Source organism: Osmerus eperlanus, chromosome 5, assembly GCF_963692335.1.
Source record: "Osmerus eperlanus chromosome 5, fOsmEpe2.1, whole genome shotgun sequence".
Taxonomy (NCBI): domain Eukaryota; kingdom Metazoa; phylum Chordata; class Actinopteri; order Osmeriformes; family Osmeridae; genus Osmerus; species Osmerus eperlanus.
The window spans coordinates 12,606,184-12,632,155 of NC_085022.1; the positions used below are offsets into that span (position 1 = coordinate 12,606,184).

At 47.7% G+C, this 25,972-nt stretch overlaps 1 protein-coding gene across 1 annotated transcript in view; it reads right to left on the reverse strand.

Moving 5' to 3' along the window:
- Positions 1-25,556, reverse strand: part of igf1ra (insulin-like growth factor 1a receptor) — a 67,011-nt gene extending 41,455 nt beyond the window's left edge. Inside the window, exons 1-2 of the mRNA XM_062461669.1 lie at positions 24,550-25,556; positions 16,443-17,006 (exon numbers count right to left, since the gene is read on the reverse strand). Of these exons, the coding sequence (XP_062317653.1) occupies positions 16,443-17,006; positions 24,550-24,643 (658 nt within the window). The 5' untranslated portion in view covers positions 24,644-25,556. The remainder of the gene's footprint in view (positions 1-16,442; positions 17,007-24,549) is intronic.
- Between the last annotated feature and the right edge of the window lie 416 nt (positions 25,557-25,972).

A 25,972-nucleotide genomic window follows, 5' to 3' on the forward strand; every position in this document is an offset into this window, starting at 1 on the left:
TCTCAGTGGTCCCGCCCCCTGGGCCACCCGCCATGAGCAGGGCAGGCAGGGGGGTGACATTCCTGAAGGCTACGTGCACCACCACACACCAGCTTTGGGGCTGGGGGACTGGGTTTAGGGTTGCATGGGATTTAGGCTGGGCCTGGGAATGGGACTGGGCCTAGGGCTGAGGCTTGAATGTGGTGCTGGGCCTGGCGACAGAGGATGAGGAACTGAGGACTAAGGCTGGGGGCAGTTACACTCACAAAACCCATGGCAGTAAAAGACAAAAGATCCAGAAAGAATGTGGCGACAAAATGTAAGACATACTGTAAGGTACGTTTTAAACTCTTACCAGAGCTTGCATTTTGCAATGCGAGTTCCTCATATCCACTGCCAATACTAAGAGGGTGAGGCTCCATATGGTCAAGGGCACAGACCTCTGCCCACAATCTAGACCAGGTTACCATCAAAACACTAGAGCCTGTTTGAACTGGCTCTTCTGACCAATAAGGAGCGTAGCATCGCTGGCTAATGGGCTTAGTTTGTGTCCAGACTGGCCAGTGCTCTCCTAAGCCTATTTGACCAGCTGTCTGTCTGTCTAAAGACGGCTCGCAAGTACCTTGCTCACGAAGGCTGACTTAGGGGAGAGCTAAACAGCCCAGGGTAGTCCTCTGCCCCTCCCATCTGCTCCACCAACCGCCGGCCTCTCCTCCACCACAACAAAAGACTGTGTTTACTCCTCTCATTAAGACCTCAAAGGATCAGCGGCCATCTTTGACCCTCCTGGAGGGAACAGGGAGGATAACGTGTAGCCGATGTGACTGAGGCCACACACACACACAATCGCACACACACCACACGCAGTCCGTCCCCGAGTGGGTTACACCAACATCCTGCAAGATTCATGCCTCTGCTGTTCAAACTGTCATTTAGAGCGGTACACTGCAGTATTATAGACAGAAGTCCTCAGTGTGTGTGCTTCCACACTCAGCAGTTGTGTCCTTCCACACTCATCTCATTAGAGCTCCGGGAGGTTCCGTGAGGGAGGAGAACAAGGCCAGAGTGATGGAGTCTGTCAGCTCTCTCTCATCAGCGAGATTCTGCCCTCCCCGGCCAACCGATCCTCCGCTGTTAACCTGCTAGCGCAGGGAGATGAACGACCACTTTAATTGTATGTGATAGCTCAGGGAGACCCGGGTGTGTGTGCGCGCGCGTGTGTGTGTCCCAGCCTCCCCTGGTTGGCCACAAGCATCACCCCTAATAGTCACCCACACTTCCCCTGTCCACTCCTCTGGATGCGACTCATAATGGAACATGGCAGCGGGGCGCTTAAGCCCACTTTGCGAGGAGGACACTTGGCGTGCATCCCTCGCCCCTCCAAGGTGCACCCTGTGCCCTCTTCTCCCTTTTCTCAGATAGCTGCAGGTGTCAGGGAGGCCCGGACGCAAAGAGTCCTGTTTACCCAGCACACCGAGGAGCCCCAGGGATTCCCTCTCTGTCTCACTCTCTCTCTCACACACACACACACAGCAGTCTCTCCCTCCACGGGACGCAAGCTATAGCTACGCAGGTATGAGAGACGACTGAGCTTATCGCGTGTCGCTTTTCTTGGCAGAGTACCCCCGTTCCCAACCGTGTACCTTGTGTCCCCCTACAAACAGGCTACATATCTGGGGCTTGTGTCAGCCCATAAGTCTCCAAAGAACCAATAACATGTGGCTTATAAGAGCTGAGCTTGAACGTGGGAGAGCTGAGGGGCATGGCTACTGAAGAATGCCAGGGTGCTCCAGGGCAGAGAGCGGCGCTGTATCATTATGGCACCTTTGTCTGGGGGAGCACCTCTAATCCAGTTACAGAATCAAACAAGTTAAATGAGTCCACGGCATCTTTCCCATTTATCCTCAGATCACACCGAGAACAAAATGAGCTTATCATTGACCCCGCAGGGACTTCAAAGGTTTCCAACGTCTTAACATTTGTAGAAATGTGAGGAATCCTTAATTGCAGTGTCCCATGTGTGCATTCCAGCCCATTAGTCAAAGCCCCTGAAGAAAGAGACATGTCTGCTGTTTGAGCCAGGGTCTGTTTGCCAGTTAGAGATGTCTATATTGACTAATATTTACATTGGAGGGTCAACTGGGGGAGGAGGGGGGGGGTGTGGGAGATCTGGGAGAGGGCGTGTGGGCTGAGGGGTGTTGCTGGTGGTCGCGGTCGTGTGAACCAGTTCATCCATCTCTGGGAAGTTGAAACACAACTATAAACCAACTTGCTCTAAAACCAAAGTAGCTTGTAGACAAGCCAACCACACAGACTGATAATTGTTCAATACTTATTGCTTTATCACACCGCAGAGCAACCGGACTGTGAAGGCACTTAATGGCTCAGAGGCAGAGGTTTTTTTTTACGAAAGAGAAAAACATTGTAATTCCTAGCTGGCAGTCATCATCCTCTTATGACGAAAATTGTTTCAAATGCCATAAGAAGGGTGGAATTTGCTATAAATACACAGATTTGTTAAGGTGTATGAGGCTAGGTGCCGCATGCTGGAGAAGCTGAGCTGAAAGGAAGGGAAGTTTCTGAGTCGCATTCCCGTGACTGTTTTAAACTGCTTTAATTCAGCCCACAGTAGTACCGGAGAGGCAGGCCTCCTGTACTACACAACAGAACTGCTGCCAAACCAGTGAAGAACAGCAGGTCTGAAGACAGTATCTTTCACTTACAGCCAGTGTTCTGGTGACTGTGATCAAAATTCAAGATGATCCCCTTGAAGAATCCTCCCATATTTTCCACTAGCTCACTCTGGACCGAATAAAACCGGGGCAAGTCTGGAGTTAACGTTGAACTATGGTTGTGCACGGTGTTTACTGTAATACTGATCCCACTAGCATTAAGGTTACAGACATGCTAGGCTTAGGAGTATTAGCTACCATAGGGCTGCACTGTGTCTGACTGACTGACTGACTGACTTGCTGACTGGCTGGCTGGCTGGCTGACTGGGTGGCTGGCTGGGTGGCTGGCTGACTGGGTGGGTGGCTGGGTGGACTGAAGAGCAGGGTCCCAAGAGGACAAGGGTTGTGCCCTGTCTCTGCCTGTGTAATTACATAAAGCGCAACACTAGGCCCCTCCGTAACATTAGGAATGCTCTGGAATAACAGCAGCCAGAGAGACAGAGAGAGTGGCATTTACGTAATCCTGTCTAGATCCTGGGCAGGCAGGCTACTAGTGCCCACAGGGTGGAGGAGGCCTCACAGCTCACCAGCTGTTCTCCCGCTGGACACAAGAGAGGGAGGGAAAGAGGAAAACCAGGGGAAAGATGAGGAAGGGAGAAGGAGGACATGAAAAGGAGCGGAGAGGTGAGGGTAGAGGTGAACAACGGTCAGCAGCTTTTTAGACCCGAGAAAGTCGACCCTGGAGTTCGTCAGACAAGACAGGGCATAAGAAAACAACAGAAATTCCTCAGTGGAAGGGCCAGCCGGTAAACAACCCCCCCCCCCCCCACCGCCACCACCACCCCCAGCTGTGCCCTATAAAAGTAATAACAGTAAGAAACTGTCTCTTTACTCCAACGGTGAAACGGTGAAAAAAAGCATCCAAGCTCATTAGACAGACATGACATCATCTACTGAATAAAACCTAAGACCGAGTCACCTCTTTAGACACAAAGACCTTTAGTTTCTATCGAAGCTCACCCCCTCCTCTAAGAAACTCCCCATTGTCTGATAGGAAGATTGTTGCGCCTCCCTAATCACCAGCTCTCACTACCCCTCCATTCGCCCTTTCCCATCTCTCTCATTCAGTCCATCTCTCTCTCTCTATCTCTATTGTCTGTGGGCCCTTCTTATCTCCCTCTGAGACAAAGACATCCTCAGTGTTCAACAGGAATTCCCAGCAGGGGGTGTGGGCTGGCCAGGGCCAGGGGGGGAGGGCAGCCCTGGGGGAGCACCTCTAACCCAGGCATCAGGACTCCTCTGAGGGGGGTGGATAGGTACAGCCTAGGAGGTTGCCAGACATCATACATTCCATCCCTCTTTTGGTGCAGATGACAGGGCATAACGAGCCAGTGTCCATACAAGGCCCTGCATACCTCCATAGTGCCAGAGAAGAAAATACCAGGAGAAAGAGAGGAGGGGAAACCAATGAAAACATGGGAGGGACTTTCTTTTTCAATAACAACTCTGCCTTCTTGTTTACTCCTGGACCAGGCTTTAGCTTTCATGGGTTAAACAGAGCGGCACATTCTTGAAAACTCAATTAGCAGATTTATGGTCTTCCGCCTCTAGTCACACTCAGGCAGGCAGGGAGACAGAGAGGAGGTGAGGAGGTCGGGGAGCAGGAGGGAGGAGAGGAGAGGAGGAAGGAGAAGAGGACGGAGACTTTAGCAGGGAAATGGAGGTGAGTGTGTGTGTGTGTGTATGTATGTATGAACTAGGGGGTCATGTACCTGGTCAAGTCAAGCAAATAATAAAAGCCTTGCAATACTGACTGAATACAAAAAGTAATGGGGAATTCATTACCTAAGCAACAACCTTATACAGTAGCTACAGAGTTACTATTTATAAGGAATCTCCAATGTGTATTAAGAAAACACAAGGAAGCTAGAACAGGCGCTAGAAAAAGGTCCTTTGCTGGACGAATGGGGTCCATATGTTGAGAACCCAATGTTAACACACAGCACTCTCCAGAAAAAAAGAATGACTGCATTCTTTCTGCAACACTGTTCATGATTTAACAGACTTAGATACAGACTCCAAACTAAACAATCAGACCATTAATTCTCAGTCGTAAGAGGCTGTTGGCACCCGGAGCCTGGTTCATTTCTGCTGAGTAACCACCCGGTTCACAACACAGGCCAGGGCGTTCGACAGGGCAGGAGCCGTTCTTACTCCTGCTAGGACGAGTTTCGCAAAGCAGCAAGGACGGGCGAGAGAGAGATGAACAAAGAGAAAACAAGAGAGAGAGAGAGAGAGAGAGAGAGAGAGAGAGAGAGAGAGAGAGAGAGAGAGAGAGAGAGAGAGAGAGAGAGAGAGAGAGAGAGAGAGAGAGAGAGAGAGAGAGAGAGAGAGAGAGAGAGAGAAAAGAGAGGTTGTGTCTGCGTGGGAGTCTTTCCCTCCATCCTGCTGGTAGCAGAAAGGTGACAGCACCACTTCTCCGGGGATTAACCCCAGGGAGAAGCTTCTCAGCTACAGGACGATGCCCACCGCAGCCCAACATGGAGACGGATGCCAGGCAATTAAATGGAAACTCACTGGTTCAACAGTCACGGTCTGGAACCGTTTTCATAAGCTGGAAACTATTTCCAAAATGGTTGACGGTTTTGATGCCGGCGAAAGACAAAGGCGTTCATTGTAAAAAGAGGGAGCGTGGATTTTTTTTTTTTTTTTTTTCATCGCTGATCAAGTTTACTGCCAAGACGCAGAGAAGCAGGCGACAGACCCCGAGAGCTGTCGTCTGTTGTTTCTTGTTGTTTCCCTCCCTTCCCCCCTCCCCCCGTCACCCCCCTCTCCCAGCACCACAAAAGGAGAGAGACAGGGCCTCCTCCATTGAACGAGAGAGTGGCTTATTGCCAATGTTTGAATCAATGATGATGGACCGATTCTGCCCCCCACCCTCTCCTCCACCACCCCTGAACCCAGTCTGAGAGGATGTAATTATGGGGAAACTTGAAGTCAGTCAACAACAACAAAAAACGGCAAGGGAGTCCCAGAATGGGTGTGTCGGTAACGTCACAGGCAGATGCATTTCTGCTGTTCCGGTGCAGGAGGCTGGCAGGGACAAGAGCGAGAGAGAGCTGCTTTCATCTGCAGACCTCCACAGAGCTCTCTTGCTGCTCCTACGTGAGTCTGACGTGCTGAAGTGCCCCCCCCCCACTACATAGGAAAGCAAGGTAAGGTCGTTACCACACTTTCAGTGGCGTCCCCTGCGAGATCACTGGCCTCAGGTGGTGATTAGAGAAAGGAAGGATTTGGCCGGCCTTGGATCACCTAAGAGAGGGGACCACCGGGACCTGGGACTGACAGGCTTGTTTGATCTAGACCTGAGCTTCCGGCTATGCCAGTGTGTGAGTGTGTGTGCATGTGCTTGTATATGTGTATGTGTGTGTGTGTGGTGTGTGGGCGTCCAAACTCGAAGCCCTTGGAGATGTTTGTGGATACGCGAAATAGATCTCTCTCAAAATCTCTCTCTCATTCCCTCGTTCTCTCTCATCCCCTCCCTCCCCCCCTCCCACCCTCCCCCCCCTCCCACCCTCCCCCCCCTCTCCGTCCCTCCCTCCCTCTCTCCGCCCGTCCCTTCCTCCTGTTTCCAATCCGCCTCCAGTAGTCAGCCTCTCCAGCAAGACGCCACCCGCCCAGCTCACACTCACTCCATAAATCACCGCCATCTCCGCCGCACACTTGAAAGGCAGCTTGCAAGCGCTGCCTTTCTTCGCTCTTGCCCTGAGAGCACGCCTCCACCCCCTATCCTGGCTCCCAGCTCTGGGCCGCTGGGAGCCAGGAGTTTAAACACATGCTTGTGTGCAGCGCTTTTCCGGCACCCGCAGGCACAACCTGACGCGTCAAGAGATGAGGTGTCTGTCTCCATGGCAGCACTGGGAGTACGTTGGCCGGAGCACGCACTTACATGCTAAGAAAAAGGGACTCCTTTCATATTGACATACACGTCGATCCAAAATCACAACGAGCTATTGCGTGCTGCCAAGTGGCTTAGGAAGAGAGGGGAGACTGGACTGGGAGAGAGGTGGTGCTCTCTCTGAGCCTAATGAGGGCTAACCTTCACACCACCATGGGCTAGTTTGTTCTTTTTTTATCTCAATATCTTTTGAGGTCACACTAGATTGCTTTAATCTACCTCAAAAAGTGACAAAACCACTCAAAATTAAGTGAGAATGTCCGTAAATCCCTATTTGAAACAAAACTGATTAGGAAGAATTGAATTCCAAGAGCTCACATATTAATCCTTGACGTGAGTGGTCAAGGGAGCAGTGACTGGTAAAAGGTCACGGTGTAACTCGAAAGCATCCCTGGTGGTCTGAAATGAATTCCTCCACGTAGGTCAGGGCTCTTCAACAGAGAAACTAGCACCTCACACTTTCAGTTCATTAAAACATAGGCCGGGGTATCACATGGTGTGGAAACTTCAAGAGAGTCCCATGTCCCTCAAACATAGTAACCAGTTGCTGGGGAGGGGAATGGGGAAAAGGGAAGTCTTTTCACGATCAGAAAAGCTCTAGAGGCATGGCAGGCTGAAGTAACACACAGTAATGACGGAGACAGCGAGTGGGCACATGGTCTAGCCTGTGTGACGAAAAAGTCCCCTTTGCCAGTTATGCAAACTTTGTGGCTCTGACACATACAAAATATCTGTCATACCATGATTGCTACTACTGGGTACCAATAAAAATACACTGGAATACAGCTTCTGGTACAGTACATCCTTGTCTGTTATAGTCATGAGTTCATGATGCTGTTCGACAATCCTCTCCACACCTGCATGATGAAATGAAGTCAGTCTGTGTCTCTGGCTGTTGCTCTCTTACCCAGACCAGATATCGGGCCTTCTCCTCACATGCTGTACAGTGAGTCAGAGATGCAGGGCCTGCCAAATGAGGGTCAATGGGACAGTGAACCCTCGTGTCACTGTAGTAGGTTCCTGGTGCTGGGAACATACAGGGACATGACCCCAACACCGGCCCCGCCCTGTCAGCCTGTTAGGGGGGAGGAGGGGATGGGGGGGGGGGGGTATTCAGCACAATCAACCCTCATCTGGGTAAACCACAGGAAGGACCAACAGTGATTTAACCTCAGCTATACCTAGAGTGCTCATAGTCTCTTCTCGTCCCTTCGTGTGCCTGTGACCGTGTGTAAATGCGCGTGGATGAGTATGTGTGCGCGTTTCTGTGTGCGTGTGTGTGTGGGGCCGTTTGAGATCTGCTCAGCCTCCACCACAGCCCCGGCAATGTTCACAGATCCTCTGGGGCTGCCAGCACATATTGGATTCCAATTTCTGACCCATTATAAAACACACACAGAGGTGGCGGCACACAGTAAATAAATCTGCAGTTAACAGGCCCAGATGAAACACATGGGAGAAGAAGGTCAACGAAGTGCTTCATCTCCTCATCAACATTGACTACAATCGGCCATTTGTGTGGCATAATGCAACCGGTCTTCAGTGCTGGAGCCACTCACTCGCTGGCGAGCTAATCGTGCTTTCTTACTGACTGTGATGTAAACACAATTAGCCAGTCGCTCGAAAAACGTGTGGAGCAACAACAACAAAATAGGGGTGGGGCGGGGGGCAACCTCCACACGCATACATATGACCTGGAGGAAACAGAGATCCATGGTGCGGATGAATGACCTACGTATGCAGAGTGAAAAACATCACTACAATCCCCTTGAACAAAGGACACTTTGTGTTCGAGCATGCTATGGGCATGCACACACACAATCACACACCCAGGCTCACGCACACGCGTGCGCGCGCCAGCTCGCCAGGCTCAGTTCCACGTCTAAGAGACAGACATCTGGAGTTGGGCTTGGAGGTTTCAGGGCATATGTAAACTCACACATCCAAGTTCATCACAGACCCTCGCTAGCTGGTAACGAGCTAACCCCGCCTCTGAATGAGATCAATGCAATATGACTCTGTAATGAATCCTTAGCAGACAACGAGGTTAGCTAACCTCATCAGACCTGGCTGAAATTCTTGGGACTTTCCTCGGAACCAGCAGCTACATTACAACAACGGTAAGATAAACCATATAATATGCAGCCAACAGGTTGGAATGTAAAACAACCTCTTGGACAAGTGGGAACAGGTCTGACCTAGGTTGCTAAGTGCTGACGGCACTACAAAGAGAGGCCAAGAAGACATGGACCAGAGAGTAGGAGACAACAGCAGGCTTTGTAGTGTAAGGGAGAGGAGAGGGCCATTGTACTGTTGAATAACAATATAATTATGGTGCCCTTTTGATACAGTATATTAACTACATTCAACCAGTCCTGTCAAAACAAACCAAAATATCACTCTGAAAGGAGGAGAGAAAAAGAGAGGGACACAGACAGACGGAAAGAGAGAGAGGTAGAGAAAGGGAGAGCGAAGATCCTATAGCACACAAGTGCAAAACAAGCCTGCCTGCCTGTTTCCTGATTCTCCCTAATTGATGTTGTGTTGGGAGTGGCTGGCTGGCTGGCTGGAGAACGGGGCTGGCCCAGGAAGACTTCAAAGGTCTACTGGATGCTTATCACCAAGTGTGCTCTCATCAGTGCCTGGACAACAGGAGGATGAAAGGACCTCTAATGCGCCCACCCCTCCCTACCCCTCCCTCACTCCTTCACTGCCGTCTGTCTCCTCACAGCCACCCCCACGGTCCTCTCCCTGCAACCACTTCCCCAGTCGATGTGGTCAGGCCTGCGCCACAGAGAGGCTGGGCATCTCTGAGCACCAGAGGAGAGATGGAGGAGGAGCAGACAGGGGGTACACCAGCCCGACAGTTCCAAGTTCAGTCGCGCTGCCACTGGGATCCACTTCTCCAACGCTATCCGCGTTCGAATGAATCATGGATACCGTAGACAGGACATGATGCAGCATGCTAACTGTGTAGCACAGGCTTTTTATAATCCCTCATGCCCATTTGAGCCCATGATCCAAGAGGTAAATATCTCCAAAAAGGACACTCCTGATTAATCCTGTGAGGTCGGAGCCTAATCAGAAGCAGAGATGAGCGATGGTGCCAAGGTTTCAAGGTGACATGACCCCGCACACCCCTACCCCCCCCCACCCCCACCCCCGACCGACCAAGAGCCTCCTGACATTACGTCCACTAGGCCTCTATATTTATCTGACACGGTAACGCGGCGCTGTCTGCCGATGGAGAAGGAGGACAGCTGTTCCCTGACCCCAGCAAACACCCTGACTTCCCACCAGGAGCCACTGGAGCACTTGCCTGGGACGAGGCTGGCGATGACCTCATCCTCCTCCGGTCAGGAGCGTGGGCCGACCACAGTAAAACAGGACCGCTTAAGACCGGCGGTGACGTCCAGGGAAGTGACCTCTATTTTCAGTTGTCTCACTTTCAGTTTTTGCAGGATCTCTCTCTCTCTCTATGTGGAAGCAACACGACTCGCTGGGATCAGGGCAGGATGCCATAACTCATCCCTGGCCACCCCAGTGCTAACAATGCGCCAACTGGTGCTAACTGGAGTGCAGGAGTGGCCCATCGGGGCGCTGGGCCAAGGAGTGTGGGGCCTGCCATGAGAGGAAGGCTGGTCCAGGGCAGGGAAGCCTCAGACACCTGTGGTCATTAGGCAGAGTGCTGACAACGGGCCCTGGGCTCAGGGGATTCCATCCAAATAGGAAGAGGGACCACACTGAGGTACGGATGTACCACACTGCTCCAACACCGGGCCTATGCCATCCTTCCATCAGTCACTGAGAGACAGACATCTGGTTTCCAGGTCCTCATATCGCTCTTGTGGAAGCTGGGGAGCCTCCGAAAGGGTTAAAGGGGAAGTGTGGTTGTCAGGGACATTTCAATTAGCTGAGTAACTCCATAAGGTTTCCTTTGTAATTTTATGGTGCCCTTTCATCTCCCCAGCACGTACAAACTAGCACATAGACAGACCTTAGTGCTGCTGGCAAGCTGCAGCCTGTTTACACACACACAGACACTAACATGTGTGTGCATTTGGCTCCCAGGATGTGTCACAGAGTGAAGTGTTGTTTTAACATCTAAAAGTATATTTAAGTTAATAAAAAGCTCAAGAAAACATCCAACCCACTCACGCCTCATTCAGAAGAAAAAAAAACAAGGGTTTAAGTCAAAACTTTGCCTGCCTGCCTGCATGGTTCAGATCTGCCTGTGCAAAGCCTCCTTACAGCCAGGATCTATGGCTCCTTCCATATGACACACACACCCCTAGACTAGACATTCCTATTCTAGCATTGCAGGATAATATCTCTTCTCTGTGGTATGTCTACTATATCCACCAATACCGCACACCACCTCACTTCTGCAGGACACATCTGGGAGCAGGAGGAATTCTATTCCCGCTGTGGAATTAACTTGTGCTCTCAGAGCTTACTTGTGGGCATGGCACATTATCTCCCTGGCAATGCCTAGCCTGCCCAGCAGTGAGTGGCTGGCCCATCGTGGAGAGAGAGACAGACAGACAGACAGAAAGAGAGAGCAAAAGAGAGAAAGCCAGAAAAAGAGAGCGAACGCCAATGAAGATGTAGACAGAAGCATGGCGGGGGTATGTGCAGTTATCTCACCTCTGAGAGGAGTGACACAAACAAGCAGAGACAGCCTTCCTTCCTTCCTCCGCCTTCCGGAACCTACCGCTGAGCCCACACCTTCCCAATCCACCCCCTCCCTCTGAGCTCTGAGAGGAAGTCATAGTATTCACACAGATTTATGAATGAGCGTTGAGAGCAAAGGATGAGTCACAGCTTCAGTAAAGCTCGGCCAAAAGGCAGCAGGCAGCCTATCACCAGAGGCACTGAGTGGCTCACATAGGCACCAGGCTGGCTTTGCACCACACACACACACTGGCCACTTACACACTGGGCACACGCAGAGGAAAAATTGTCAAGGTGGAGGGGGGGGGGATGTCACGTGAGGCATGTGAGAGAAGGGATGGAATGTGTATGCTTGTGCGTGAATGTGCGAGTGACACCAGACACACAGGACCTATTTTGGTCAATCACGTTGGAGAGGAACCTTCCATGACGAGAGACCCAAGTGTCAGGGTTCTCAGATGAGCTCTGCGTTACAAAGTCAGACAAATATCCCTCCTCGGGAACCTATCACCAGACACTGCAGATGGCGTTCGCAAAATGAGAATACCATATCGTCACATAACGAACATTGCATAAATGGAAACAGCAGCAATGGTTAAACTAGGCTTCCGTCGACACCACAAGCCGTAACCACCGTGTCAGGTTCGATTCCGGCTCGACTAGACCTCCACTGCAAACCACTAACGCAGTGAACCAGAAACATGCTAAAAATTAGCTTTTGGGGAGGTCTCAAAAAAGCATTTTAACACTGAGGTCAAAGAATTCCTCTTAGACAAATCACCCAGGCCACTCAGACTCTTGGGCACGCTCAGTTCGAAAGAAACCTATAAAACCAATTGAGCAGAAGAAATATTTGTAACCAAACAGATTTTTCCCCTGCCGGTAGGAGCTCCAGGTTCCTTTGAGGATCGCGTACAGCGGCTCTACATATTAGGATCTCCTGCTCAGGTTTCTCAAGAATGACATTTATGTATGTGACCTAGATGGGGGGAGGAGATGTAGCAGGAGGCCAAGGCAGTGGGCGTAAAATGGGCCGGAATGCACGAACACGGAGCGCGCAGACAAATAGCGCCCACACGTCCTGCGTATGCAAACACGCCACGACCGCCTGTGAAGTGTCCCTGTTTTTCAGCGCTGATAAATCAAAAGATAAAAGCAGTCATTCTCCAGAGGTGCCAGTGGTGAAGCCTCCTTCTGACATGATAAGTATACAGTGGGCAGAAGAATCTCTCTCCCTCTCTCCTCGCGCGCACAAACCCCCCCACCCCCTTTTTTTTACTGCCTGTTGTCAGTCAGTTTGCTTCCCCCCCACCCCACTTGCGACCACTTTATAAAGATGTAATCTTTGAAGAAAGCAAAGACGGGGGGCGGTGAGGGGGAGGGGAGGGGAGGGGGGGTTCTGAATGCAAGGCGACCGTGAAGGGGGCTTTGTCTACCCCCTCTTAATTTATTTATTTACAATGGCACCGTGGAGCAGCAACACAGGGGAAATCAATAGTCCCGCGTCCTCTGGGGGAAACGATGGAGACATGGACACGCTAGTAACACATACACACAAAGTTAACCCAACCAGACGCCTGTGTCCTCTGTGGTTGATTACATTGCTACTCTCACCCCCGTGAGCAGGGTGTGTGTGTGTGTCTACGTGTGTGTGTGTGTTAGTGTGTAAAAGACAGTGAGGAATGGGGTGGGCAGCACAACAAGGATCTTAGGGAAAGGTTCAGCATGCTGACAGAACACACAGACATATAGACAGACAGAGGGAGAAGTGGTGTGTGGGAGAAGGGGGGGGGGAGGGGGGGTCACATCTGCTGATCTCCTGCTGATCCCCCGTACCACCACAATGAATCACCCAGGCACACCCAGGCTTGGGTATACCAAGTTCAGTATCAGTTACCAACTGAGTCACCAAAACACCTGTACCTCCCACCCCCTCTATCCCTCCCAGGCAGGTACTGGAGCCAGGCCCTTTGACAGGCCTCAGAGAAGACATTAAATATGGAACAGCTTCCCTGCATGTCCAGGCACCAGGCTGGGATTACCTTAGTTAAACAAACACAAGACAACCTATCATATGACATAGCCCACCTAGGCGCCCATCCGCCTACACCTAGACAGTGACACACCACACACTCACAAACACACACACGGAGAGAAAAGAGAGAAACAACACACTCAAAGATACGACTCTAACTATCACTCTTATCATCATCATGTGTGTTCCCCAGTCTTTCAGCATACTAACATATTGCCTCAATGCAAACAGGCTGTGTTTTGTATTGTTTTCTTTTTACTCTGTCAGAGTTACAATGACTAAGCCAGCAAGAATGTGTACCTTATGTGTTCCCTTAAAGGCATACACACACAAGCCCTTTCCCCCCCCTCTGTTCTAAACAGTCCATGCTGTTTGCCTTGGTAAAGTCCTCAAGCCAAACACAGCATGAGCACAAGTTGATTTTCTATACAGTAGTACATGGTCCTCTCACCCAAACAAACCCAGGTAGGAAACCCTTTGAGTGAGCCCAGTCCTCTTAAACTACTTTCCCTGTTGGACTGGCCTTGCCGCTACAAAGATTCTAACGTTTAGAAATTTCTCCCAGGCAGGCAGGAGAGGAGGGGGTCGGGGGGAGGGTTCAGTATAACACAGTACAGACAGACAGACCCCCCCACACACACACACAAACAAACAGACAAACAAACAGAAACACCCACACACCCCCACAAAAACAAACAGACACACCCACACACACAAACAAACATACACACACACACACACACGCAAACAGACAGACACACACAAACAGACAGACAGACACACACACACAGACACACAGACAGACCGACTCGGGGCTAGCCACAACCGCTTATCAGTATATCCATGTGTTGTGTTGGACGTTTCACACGTCTGTCTGAAGCACGGCGAGCTGTCGCCTGAGGCTCCTCTTCTGAGCTTCCCGCGGAGCAGACACAAGATCTGCAAACACCAAACCCATCAACACACGGTATCACTAAGGCCATACTGCAGCCAACCAAGCAGGAGTAATCGGTCAGCCAGCGCTGTTAACAGCCTCTGATAAGGTCCAGAGAGGAGAAGGGGAGGCCAGAGAAGGGCGGATCCTATTCAGGGAAGGTTCATAAAAGCCCCAGACTGGAAGGAAGGGTGGAATAGAGAGACAGAGAGGGATAAGCTGTGTGAGGGGAGCTATGCGTCCCAGCCTCCCAGAGCTCCCCTCCAGGGTCTTAGGGAGAGCTTGCTGTTGTGCTTGTACACTTGACATTTCTGTGACATTCCCCATCTCCCCGCCCCATCCCTCTGCTCCACACAGCAATGGATATCCCTCTGACAGGGCCTCGCCAGGCACCCCTGCCCCATCTCCACACAGACAAAAATACTGGCAGCCCCTGTACACACATCCAGGATGCAGGTAGGGTTTTACCGTTAACCGGTAACCTGGCTTACCCAGACCAGACTACTAAAAGCATCTGTAACTATCTACTCTGCCCAGATTACATTCCACTGGTGGGTTGTGTGAGTCATAACCCATTCAGATACTCAGCCCACATGTACCAGCCTGATGTGGAAGCTTCTAGAAGGCATAGAGTACTGTGTTCGAGCACACAGTCTTTCCCCTTTCATTAATTGTAATTAAAGAAAAGGTTGGTCTGTATTACCATGCCGTGGTCGGCCCTGAAAGGAACATCTTGGCAAAAACAAGGCAATTATGTACACAGGAGGAAAGTGCAGGAGGGGAATAAGCCTCTTCTTTCGAGAAAGCAAGGAAGTCTCCCTTGTTTGTCAAAGTGAGCACCTGGAGCAATGTCAGGCTATCCTAGCTACTCATTGAGAGCCACTGAGCCACTACCACTAAGCCTGTATAAGTCACTATGCCGCCTCACATTAGCTCACTTCTTTTTACACGGTCTATCTCTCCGCCTTACCTTTATCTTCAGCCTTAATACCGTAAGGCTCTCCCAGAGAACGCACGTACCTTGACCTCGACTCGGACCTCTGCAAGAGCCTGAGCTGCATATGAACTAGTCCTAAATGACCTCTCTCTGCATTTTCTTTAGTCCAATATTATGAAAACCAAAGATGTGGAGCTCTACAACGGGCTGGAAGTGTACACCAAAATCTGATAAAACACCAACCAATCTTGAGGCGAAGCTTTACGTTAACTCTGCATGGCCTTGCTTATGCAACACGTAGAGTAGGAAGCCACGCACAAAAGACGTTGCATTCGACGGAGCAGAGCAGGCATCTATGTACCTTTGATTGGTACCACTGAGCCTATGCAGCAAAAGTCTTCAACATTTAGATAGAGAGAGAGAGAGAGAGAGAGAGAGAGAGATAGCGAGAGAGAGCAAGAGAGGGAGAGAGAGAGAGAAAGAGAGAGACTTCAGACTCCTAACATACACCCAGCCTCCCTCAAGCTCCACAGAGTGTAATCGTCTAGACAAAACAAACAAACAGGGGCGATAGGAGCCTATTTGGCGCTTGCTGTGCCACTGATGTCACCCTTTTAGCCACTCATCAAGATGAAGAACATCCACAATGCTTTAAATAACCAGAAACCCTGGACAAACAACAAACCAACAACAGTCTTGTTATTCACTGTCTGCACCAATAACCAACTCTGTTTATGTACCATCAGATGAATGAGATTACCTCAAACACAAGCCTCTGTCTCACTGGAACCAACTTTAAATTATACCGGTTACAACACAGGTATAACATGACACAAAATATGATAAATGTTTTATTAAACCCATTTAATCCCATGGACCATTTAATCTACCCATTGCGGTTAATTAAACTGTATTTGGATGAGTAACTTGAACCTTACCTTAAGACCACATGGAACAGCATTATGCAAGTATCTTCAACCCCCCAAAACAGATTAGATCTAAAGGAAAGCTCGCTATGATAAACAGAAAGGAAATGTTTTCACTGGACTGTTGACAATCCTCAAGCATAATGGAAATGAAGGAAAAACACAGAAGGGATTCATGGGATTGATCCCTGGGACAAAAAAAGCATTATTGCAGTGTTTGAGGGTCTGCAACCCACCTCGCTGGGTCAAGAAACACAACTGACCATAAACTCACAGTAAAAATCCCCTTACACAAACACTTTCAAATACCCCAGTTATTAGATTTACCTTTCTGACAGTGGTTGGAGGTCCAGCAGCGGTAGCTGTAGTTGTCGTTAAAGCTGGTCTGGGTGCACTGAGGGGAGTCCTCCATGATGCCTGGACACAGATCCCCACACTCCTTGGACTGCTTGTTCCCCGCAATGAAGTTGTTGAACTCGGCGTCCATGATGAGCGACCAGTCCACTGAGTCCAGGTAGCAGAGCTCGGGGTTCTTCTCGATCCTGATGGCTCCCCGGGTGATGTTCCTCAGGTTGTACAGGCCGATGTCCTTCAGGCTGGTCATCTCGAAGATCACCAGGGCGTAGTTGTAGAAGAGGGTGCGACCCCGGATGACGTTGAGGTTGGGGAAGAGGGTGCTGAGGCTGTCCAGGCCGGACACCCTGAACAGGAGCAGGTAGCCAGTGATGACCCGCAGCTTGGGGAAACTGAGCGTGCGGAAGTGCTCCTGGTTGAGGTTGTTGGTCTTGTCGGAGATGAGGAGGATCTGCAGGTAGCCCTCCACCACCGTGCAGTTATCCAGGCGCTTCAACTCGTTGATGTCATTCCGGATGTCAATACTCGGACCACAGACTGGAGGACAGGGAGAGATGCATTATTAACAGTGTTATCCCCTGCACATTTAACATGATCCCTATTGTCATTTGTTATGGTGCCATGGTATTCCATTTATCTGTTTGTATTGAATTTACATTTAGTCATTTAGCAGACGCTCTTATCCAGAGCGACTTACAGTAAGTACAGGGACATTCCCCCGAGGCAAGTAGGGTGAAGTGCCTTGCCCAAGGACACAACGTCAGTTGGCATGACCAGGAATCGAACTGGCAACCTTCGGATTACTAGCCCGATTCCCTCACCGCTCTGCCACCTGACTCCCTTCTACCATATCAATCGACTATTTTATGAAGGGATCAAGCTGTTCCAGAAACAGTGTGGGAAACAATGTAAGGAACACGAGGAACCAAGTCCAGCCCCATAAACAGGGCTGAATCTAATTTTGTTGAAGATCCTATCTAGACTCATTGCTTATAAAGGACTTCTTGTGTTATGCTCTACTATTGGGAAGATTGTTTGTTCTCTCCATATACAAAAGCTTATTGTTGCTTTTGTTCGTGGTTGTGACTATCACTCCCCACCAGCTTCCTTCTCTTCATGTCTTCTGGAATGATGGGTCAAAGTGACATGACAGAATGTGGAAGACATTCTTACTGTGTCAACAGAGAGACACAGACAGGCAGGGCCATCTAGGGTGAGTCAGCCTGTTCCACTGAACAGGCTGACTCAAAGGCATGGGCCCATTTTTGGAGACATTCTTAGGCCATACTGTTGGTGAGATCTTGTGGTCACAGGACCTGTCCATAAGTGTTACTTCACCATCTCAGATAACCCCTGTGTTTAAAAAGTACGTCCAAGACACTGAAATCAGCACCAGAGTATGGAACATCTTCACACACGAACACACACATACACATTTTGGATTTTACTGCGGGAGTATCATCTCTGCTCTTCATTGCAAAAGCACCACTGGAAATAAACAGAAGCTGCAATGCAAGTCTATTCTGACTCATCTAATCAATGGCAAAGATGCCTCTATATAAGTCTTTATGCAGTCATAGACTCTCAAATCGAGTTTACAATTCCATAATGAAAACTTTACTTTAGTAAATAAAGCAAATGGACATCCCACCAACATGCATTATATTAGTTTATAAAATCATACTAAAGAAATTCCTGCAGTGACACACTGCCACCAACCACCAAGAGGTTTGAAATGTACCTAGCAAAGATGGAGCAATGGAAAAATTGCTTGAGATATTGCTTGAGATATGAGGTCCTTTGGCTAAACCTGTTATGTTCTTACAGAAGCTTAGGTCACACTTGCAGTGAGATGCACTGTTATGGGGCTCGTCCAACCACAAAAACTACTGTAGCAGTTTGAGGTCCTCCACCTATGTCTGTAATCTGTCTCAAACAAAAGCTCAAGACAAACTGCTTAAAAAGCTAATACACTGCTTTCAAACTGAGCATTTAGCTAAATTGGGCAACAACAAAAGCTTAAAATGACTTTGATTGGATCCAAATATTTTTTCGGTTGTGGAGGTAACGGTATCATTCTAAAAATACAATCCCTATTTTCCTAAGACTGTCATTCATGTGTCACATACACAAGCGCCCACTAGTTATCATCAAGGTGCTTCTGAGAGAAAGACTAAATGTCACCCCACTTTAAAAGCAAAGACCCTGCTTGAAGTTCTTTGTTAAAAATGGGAGCCCCAAAAAAGGAGCTTGTGGTTTCTGCACTTCATGAGCTCCTGTCAGACTGATGCACTCCTCTAAATTTAGAACGGAAATGATTACTCTTCTAGAAAATACTATTTGCTTTCCCCTATCGACATTAACGCCCTGGGGCTCCACTTGGGAGCCACGGAGCTGCATGTCCTCTTTGTTTCATTGAGAATTTTCTCCCAGCTCCTCCAGCAGCCAGCGAGAGGGAGGAGGGGTGGAGCAACTCACACACAAAGACTAATTTGTTTGTTAGTAAAGAGAAACTCTAGGCTTCACTTCCCGTTGGAAGCATTAATAAAATGAAGGGAGTCTGGCAGGAGACGGGACACGAAAGGGTGGGGGGGGGTTGGGGGGTAAGGGTCAGTGTGGTAGTGGTGGGTGGGTAGGGGGGATGAGATAAGGTTTCTACCAACAGTGACTATGTGAAGCCTCACTATCGCTGTAAAACCTCTGGTGTTAAAATTAAACAAAGCAACACATTGTGCTGCTTTGGGTACTTCTCTTTGCTATTGATAAAATAAAAAACGAAAGTCAAAATAGCACACAAGGGAACTGAAATAAACAAAGGACAAAAAAACCCACTTCTATTGTTATTGTCTTCCTTCCTTCTAGTCAGTTGTCATATTAAATACTACTAATTTACTACATTTATTTTGAACTCGGCTAAGCCACCAGGTGTTCGATGTTCCCTATTTTACAGTCTACCAATGATTTATCATCACATTTTGAAATTAGTTTGTAAAAAGAGAACACAACAAATCCTTTGTCACTCTAGATCAATGGGTGTATCTAAGCAGCTGTGTGAAGGCCCTGTCCACACAATGAGGCGGGCACACACTGAGGGCTCCAGGCCTGTCCCTCGGTGCTCTTCACACTGCTGCGTAAACACACATATCAGCAGGGCGTAATGGGATCCTGCATCTCATGTTTATGATTGATAAACCTTGCCCTGGCCCTCCACAGGAATGTCATCCCCATAAGCACATACACACACACACAAAGACACACACAGAGACAAAAACACACACAAAGACAAATACACACACAGAGACACAAAAACACACACGAGGTACGAACCAGTGATGACCCTGGCCAGGTGAAATCAAGCCATGAGGATTGCACAGCAAAACACTTCCCCACTACAAAGTAAGTGAAAGTGGTTAACAGTATTCATGAAATGCTAAATGCCCCTTGATCCCTTGGTAAAATATAAAAGCCAGATCGGTATCTCGAGTTGATTATTAGAGGTTACTGTTACAATTTAACAGTCAAGTTTGAGAGAGCATTCTGGGAAAGGGCATAATTGTATCATTTTCCGGACTTCCTGCTAACTCCAGGAAGGCTGTTATGGAAAGGAAGTCCCATCCTGCATCTCAAGTGTAATGTGATGGAGTGAAGCACTAACGCTGGTCCTGATTGGATTAAACAGCCCACTAGTTCCTGCGTATCAGAAAGCATTACAGCCGTCTCCTGTGTGCATAACGGAAATATACTATTAACACATAATCAAAAACCTATGTTTACCTTTCACATGGTTTATTGTTGCTGCGTACCATTTACAAGTTCTAGACAAGGGGGCAGGTGTCCCTTACAGCCTCTCACACCTGCCACCTCGACTGGACCTAATCCGTCACATGCTGGAAGTCATCTGACTAGTATTCTGGAGAACCACACTTCAGAGACATAGGCTCAGATATCATAGCCCAGTTACACCACACTCTCACCTTCCTTACCCTATATACTCACTCCCTCCTTCTCTCTCCCCCCCCTCTCGCTCGCATGTGAACCTGTGCACAGTCAAATAGCTTGCGTACATCAAACCTCCTACACACTCTCTAACAATGATAAACACAAACAACCTGCTCACTATGACAGTTCATAGTCCAACTGGATGATTATAAACACAAGCGTAAACAAATGCAAGGACACATGGACTGGACCTCCAACAGACTAATAAAATGTTCTAACAAGAGGGTTTCTCTCATGGAATCAATGAGTTTTCCTGTTCAATTTGGATTTGTCCGCTGGATAATGCACATTCTGTCATTGACACAGTGCATGTCATTTATTAGAAGAGCTAACATTTGCAGTCATCTTGCAAATTGTACAGCGTTCCATGGGTCATTAAAGCTTCAGCCTGTAATGATGTATGTGGGGCCGGCCAGAGCCTGCATATGAGCAAATGATCTGACAACCCACTTTAAATACGTGTTTAATTAAGCATTGTAAACCTCAGCTGGCAGACCGGAGGAGCCCTAGGTTAACATTTGACTGCACTCTTGCAAACTAGCACAGTGACACACTTTCCTCTCAGAACATGGACCACGCCGGTGACTCAGGCAGCCACGTTGTGCCCCTGCTGCACTGCTAGCAAGGCAAAGGACACACACACACACAGAACCTTACACACTCCCTTGCTTGGGGTAGACAGACGAGAAGACGCTGCACCCCCCACCCCCTCTTTTCTCCTCCTCGTGGATGGCTGGGGGATGGGCAGAGCGTGGCAAGACCACACACTCCTAGTCACGAGTCAGAGAGGGGGCCTTGCTGAGCCTCAGAGAGTCTGTGTGTGAGTCACTCGCCCCAGTCACAAGTAAGGCATGTGGGCCACAGAGCTCCCGTCTGGTGGATCCCAACCTGACCGTCTGTTTTACCCCCTCTTCTGTGTTAACCTGGCGACAGATCCTGCCGTAACGATTTGTAGGAGCAATGGATCTCATCATAAGGAAAACAGTCACATCAGTATGCCTGCTTTGAAAAAGGGTGGGGGCTGAACGAGCCAGTGATTCAGAGAGGTGGCTAGACAGGCCGTTCTAACCAGAGAAGCTAAATGGTAAACGATGATGAATAGAGATAGGAGAATAATAACTCATTTCAAGGCCAATATGCCTTTCAGACACGGATATGACATTAAAAACAATGTTTTCCTTTCTGAATCCCACACAAAGCTTTTTCTCTGCTCTGAGTTAGTAGAGTAGAAGTGTGAGTCATGCTTGCTAAAAGAGGTACTTCAGAGGCTGCTCTGGTGAGTGTATGTGTGTGTAAAGCCTCTGCTAGGCCTGGGATTTGATATGAGAATACGTTTGCTGCCAGGCTGTCCAGAAACAGATCATGTGAACAGCACAGACCAATAAAAAAACGTTCACAAACTCTCCACTATTCCAATCAACAAAACCATGTCTGTTTCTCTCATGAGTCTATAGAACATTATATTCCCAAACACACTCTCTTTCTCTCTCTCTCTCTCTCTCTCTCTCTCTCTCTCTCTCTCTCTCACTGTGCATATGTAAGGGAGAGAGAATCATGGAGTCTTGTTTTCTCCTTGGGAGCAATGGAAACTTTACGGTGGTGAGAGTTAAAAGTGAACTTAATTATGTTTTATTACCAAGGACACATTTACAATTACACTTGATGCAAAGTATACAAGAGCAACAGTCATAGAGCTAAGCTTGTTTTAAGAGAAATAACTGTTTGTACTCTATTTAGACTCACATTTGAAACCATTTATGTTATTTTCAATAAGTCATTGGGTCATGGTATCAACCTCTATTCCATAAAAAGGTTATTTTCATGCTCTGAGGTTAATTGGGTTTTATTTACGTTTACATTTAGCAGACGCTCTTATCCAGAGCGACTTACAGTAAGTACAGAGACATTCCCCCGAGGCAAGTAGGGTGAAGTGCCTTGCCCAAGGACACAACGTCATTTTTGCACAGCCGGGAATCAAACCAACGGGCTTCTGATTACTAGCCCGATTCTTTAACCGCTCAGCCACCTGACTCACCTTATTGCTGAGTGATATGGTAAATACATTGCAAATAGATGTATATTTCACTAATAACATCTATCCTGCCTCTTTATTACTTCATCAGGGCTTCATGTCCAGTGAAGAGGTTGGTGGTGGTGAGCTGAAAACCGCCACCTCAGACTGGAAAGTGTGGGTCAAAACCAGAACCCCCACCCACGCCCCCTGCAGGGTCCCTCAAGGTCAGTGGGGGGGCTGAGAACGTCTCACCATGATTCATAGAGGGGGCTATGGGATGCTGGTCTGACTACTAGTCAAAAGACATTAATTTAGTTTCACATGATAAAACAGGTTGCCCTACCTCTTTCATTGGAAGACTACAAAAATATCAAAAGAACACAACAGCCATCCAAAAGAGAGATATTTCAACAGTAAAGTATGTAAAGTAAGCATATACAATAGATCTCCCGCATGCTTAAATAGGCTGCATCTTTGCTTAGCCCAGTGGTTCTCTTTCACGTGTTGGAGCAGGGAAACGTCTAAAACATGCAGGTCAGGGAGGCCCGAGGACCAGGATTGCGAACCACTTAGCCTGACTACCCAGTGTTAAAATTACATTTTTGAGCACAGGTTGACATGACAAAATATGCTGTAAACTGACTGTGGGAAAGAGAAAAAACGTGTTGGTATTCATTAGTGATGCGATCCAACGCGTCATGATGTAACGCTATGTGTAGCCTATGAAGCCTCAACTGAACCTAAAATATTTTACTTTTTTTGGACAATAGACAGACTCCCCCTTAACATGCAATTCGGGTATCTATAGTTGATTCTTCAGGAGACATGATTCATTAACTGTTAGAGCTGTTCACCCCACCACAGGCGTTTAGCCTTGGAGATTCCACTAAGCAGATTAACAACAGTCAAATCAAACACGATCAAAATGAGCTGCTGAGTACATATTTCTAATGCCTGCAACTGGGTAGTCTACGCACTTCGAAAAGTGCCACGACAAGCTGCAAAACGTACAACACAATCAATACAGGAGAATTGGTTACCCGCATGCTCCTACAAAACTGGAACGACTCTACTGTTATGATAAACGCGTGGGCCTACATGTTGCTGGATACCAAGGACAATTTTAATACATTAATTGTAGGCCTATTGCAACACTGAGGGGAAAAAAGACGACTAACGCGAAAGAAATTCGTTACCACTGCATGTAGCCTACATTAGTCTATTTAACAATAATAATAATAATAGCCTGCTGTTTAAATGCAATCTAAGATACTAGGCTATAGGTGACGGTCCCCATACACTGTATTTCAGAGAAGGCTACTAAACATTAAGACTATCTTGCGACAGTAGCCAATACTTTCTGTTTGCCAATAGTTTACATGCGGAGCGTGAAATTGGTGCGACTGATCGTGCATCACTACCACTACGAAATGCAAAATGGCCACATGGTCGTAGTAACCTTCAACTATAGGCTACGGAATATCCCTGGTTCCGTTGCATGAAAGCACTATAATTGTTTCAATGCTACGGCAGTTAGGCTACTATTCCCAAGTATACGGCATACGGGCGCTTCCTGTTATCTAGGCTAGATTATTGAGGGTAAGAGGCACATCATATCAGAAACCTGATCAGATCACAATATAGCATAGGCTACCATTCGACACTTTATGTTAATAGGCTATATATTAACAATAGCCTATTATAAAAGCTATGTTTAACTACGTTATGACAAGTCTAAACATATTTTAAGATAGCATATCCTATAGTGTAGGCCTTTGTAAACCTACAAGAAAAAAAAACGTTTTAAAGACTTTAATAGCCTGTCAGCATTTTATTGTGTGGTTCAAGTGCCTAATTGTTTTGGGACAATTAAAATAGGCCTATACCGTAGTTACTCTAAACTACATAGCTGTACCAAAAGTTGTAATCTAACTTAATATAAAATGTTATGTCTGTTCAGAGGTTGGAGAACGGTTCAATACATTGTAAACAAAATACAGATGAAAGTGAATGGAAAATTAAGAATAATCGAATAGCCTATTATTACTACATTACGATGTAACTTACTCTCTCCATTTCCAGACCATATGAAGAGCGTGGAGACAGACAGCATCAGACCCCAAAACAAGGTCGAACTATCCCTCTCTGTCCTAGATCTCATTCCTGTAAATTGTTCACTCCTCTAAAAATCAAAGAATTTGATTCCAGAATTCAAATGAGTGCGGAACAGAGAACTTGCCACCTGGCTCACAAAATGTTGGTAAGAACAAAAACATGAGGTCCGGTCAAATAGATTCGTTTAAAGGTCGACACATCGGTGTTTGGATGATTCCTCTTGTTTAAATCTTACAAATCAAGCAGTGTGTTATGTGCATTAAAACCTCACAGTCAATAAATTAAAACAGTTCGTTATTCTTGCCAAACACACAATGACTTTAGGATGGCTGGCAAGGCATTGGAGCCACAGATTTTACTCGAGAGATGATAGTAATCCGCATCCTCAGTCTCCATCTCTTGAAACATCAGTAATGATGCGTCCTTTTATGTCTGGCAAATAATGAAGCGATTATCCAAAATGTGGACCAAGATTATTTCCAGTCTAAATAATTTTTCTTTTGTGGTTGGTGTCCTTTTGAATAATATGAATCAAAAGGAGAAAATACGTCCACGGGGTGGTGGCTGGGATGAGAAATGAATGGGAATGTTACTCCATTCGCTCTCTCCAGGACGAACCCGGTAGGAAGAAACAGTTTCACCGATTTCACACTATTTTCACCCGTAAATGCTGCCTATCTTAGCCGTTTGCGCAGCAGACGGGTCCGCATCTAAAAAAGACTTGTGCCACGCAAGAGAAACGGATCTCGAGCTTGATGGGGCTTCGGTTGGGTGGAGTAGCCTACGGTTTACTCGTAACAAAATCCACCGGTGTGACATGTAAGACGTTTATCGGTTGTAAAGATGTATTTCTATCCTTTAGCCACGATGGCCCCAAAAGCGTTGCCTAAGCAGCAATCTTATCTTGCCCTCGTTCTCGGTCAACACTCCGTAGAATCACTGCTGTAAACAAGCCTTGGCTTCAGTCTCGCACTGAAACACAGCGCTGTAACACGGTGGCGTAAGCCTGCTAGAAAAACTGGGATGGAGTAAACTCGTCCAGCCCATGCCGTGGGCAACACCGGGGTCGATTAGATGTTCTAAACGTTGTAATCACCTCGGATAACAATGTAGGCCTATTGTAAAATTACCGTCGGGCTATTATTTGTTATTTTGCTTAATTTTATTTATTTATTAAAAATCAAATTTAAGCTTATCCCTGTAGCCAACCTATTCATTGATTAAGAATAGGCCTGCCTCCGAATACTTAACCCATGGCTGCAAAGTTTTCTATCGAAGCCTGCCCTAAAGTCAATAGCCTACTTCTATAGCCTGTCAGTTAGGCAGGTGTTCATAGGTTAATTGTTAAAAGCAATTTTCGATTGTGTTTCCTGTT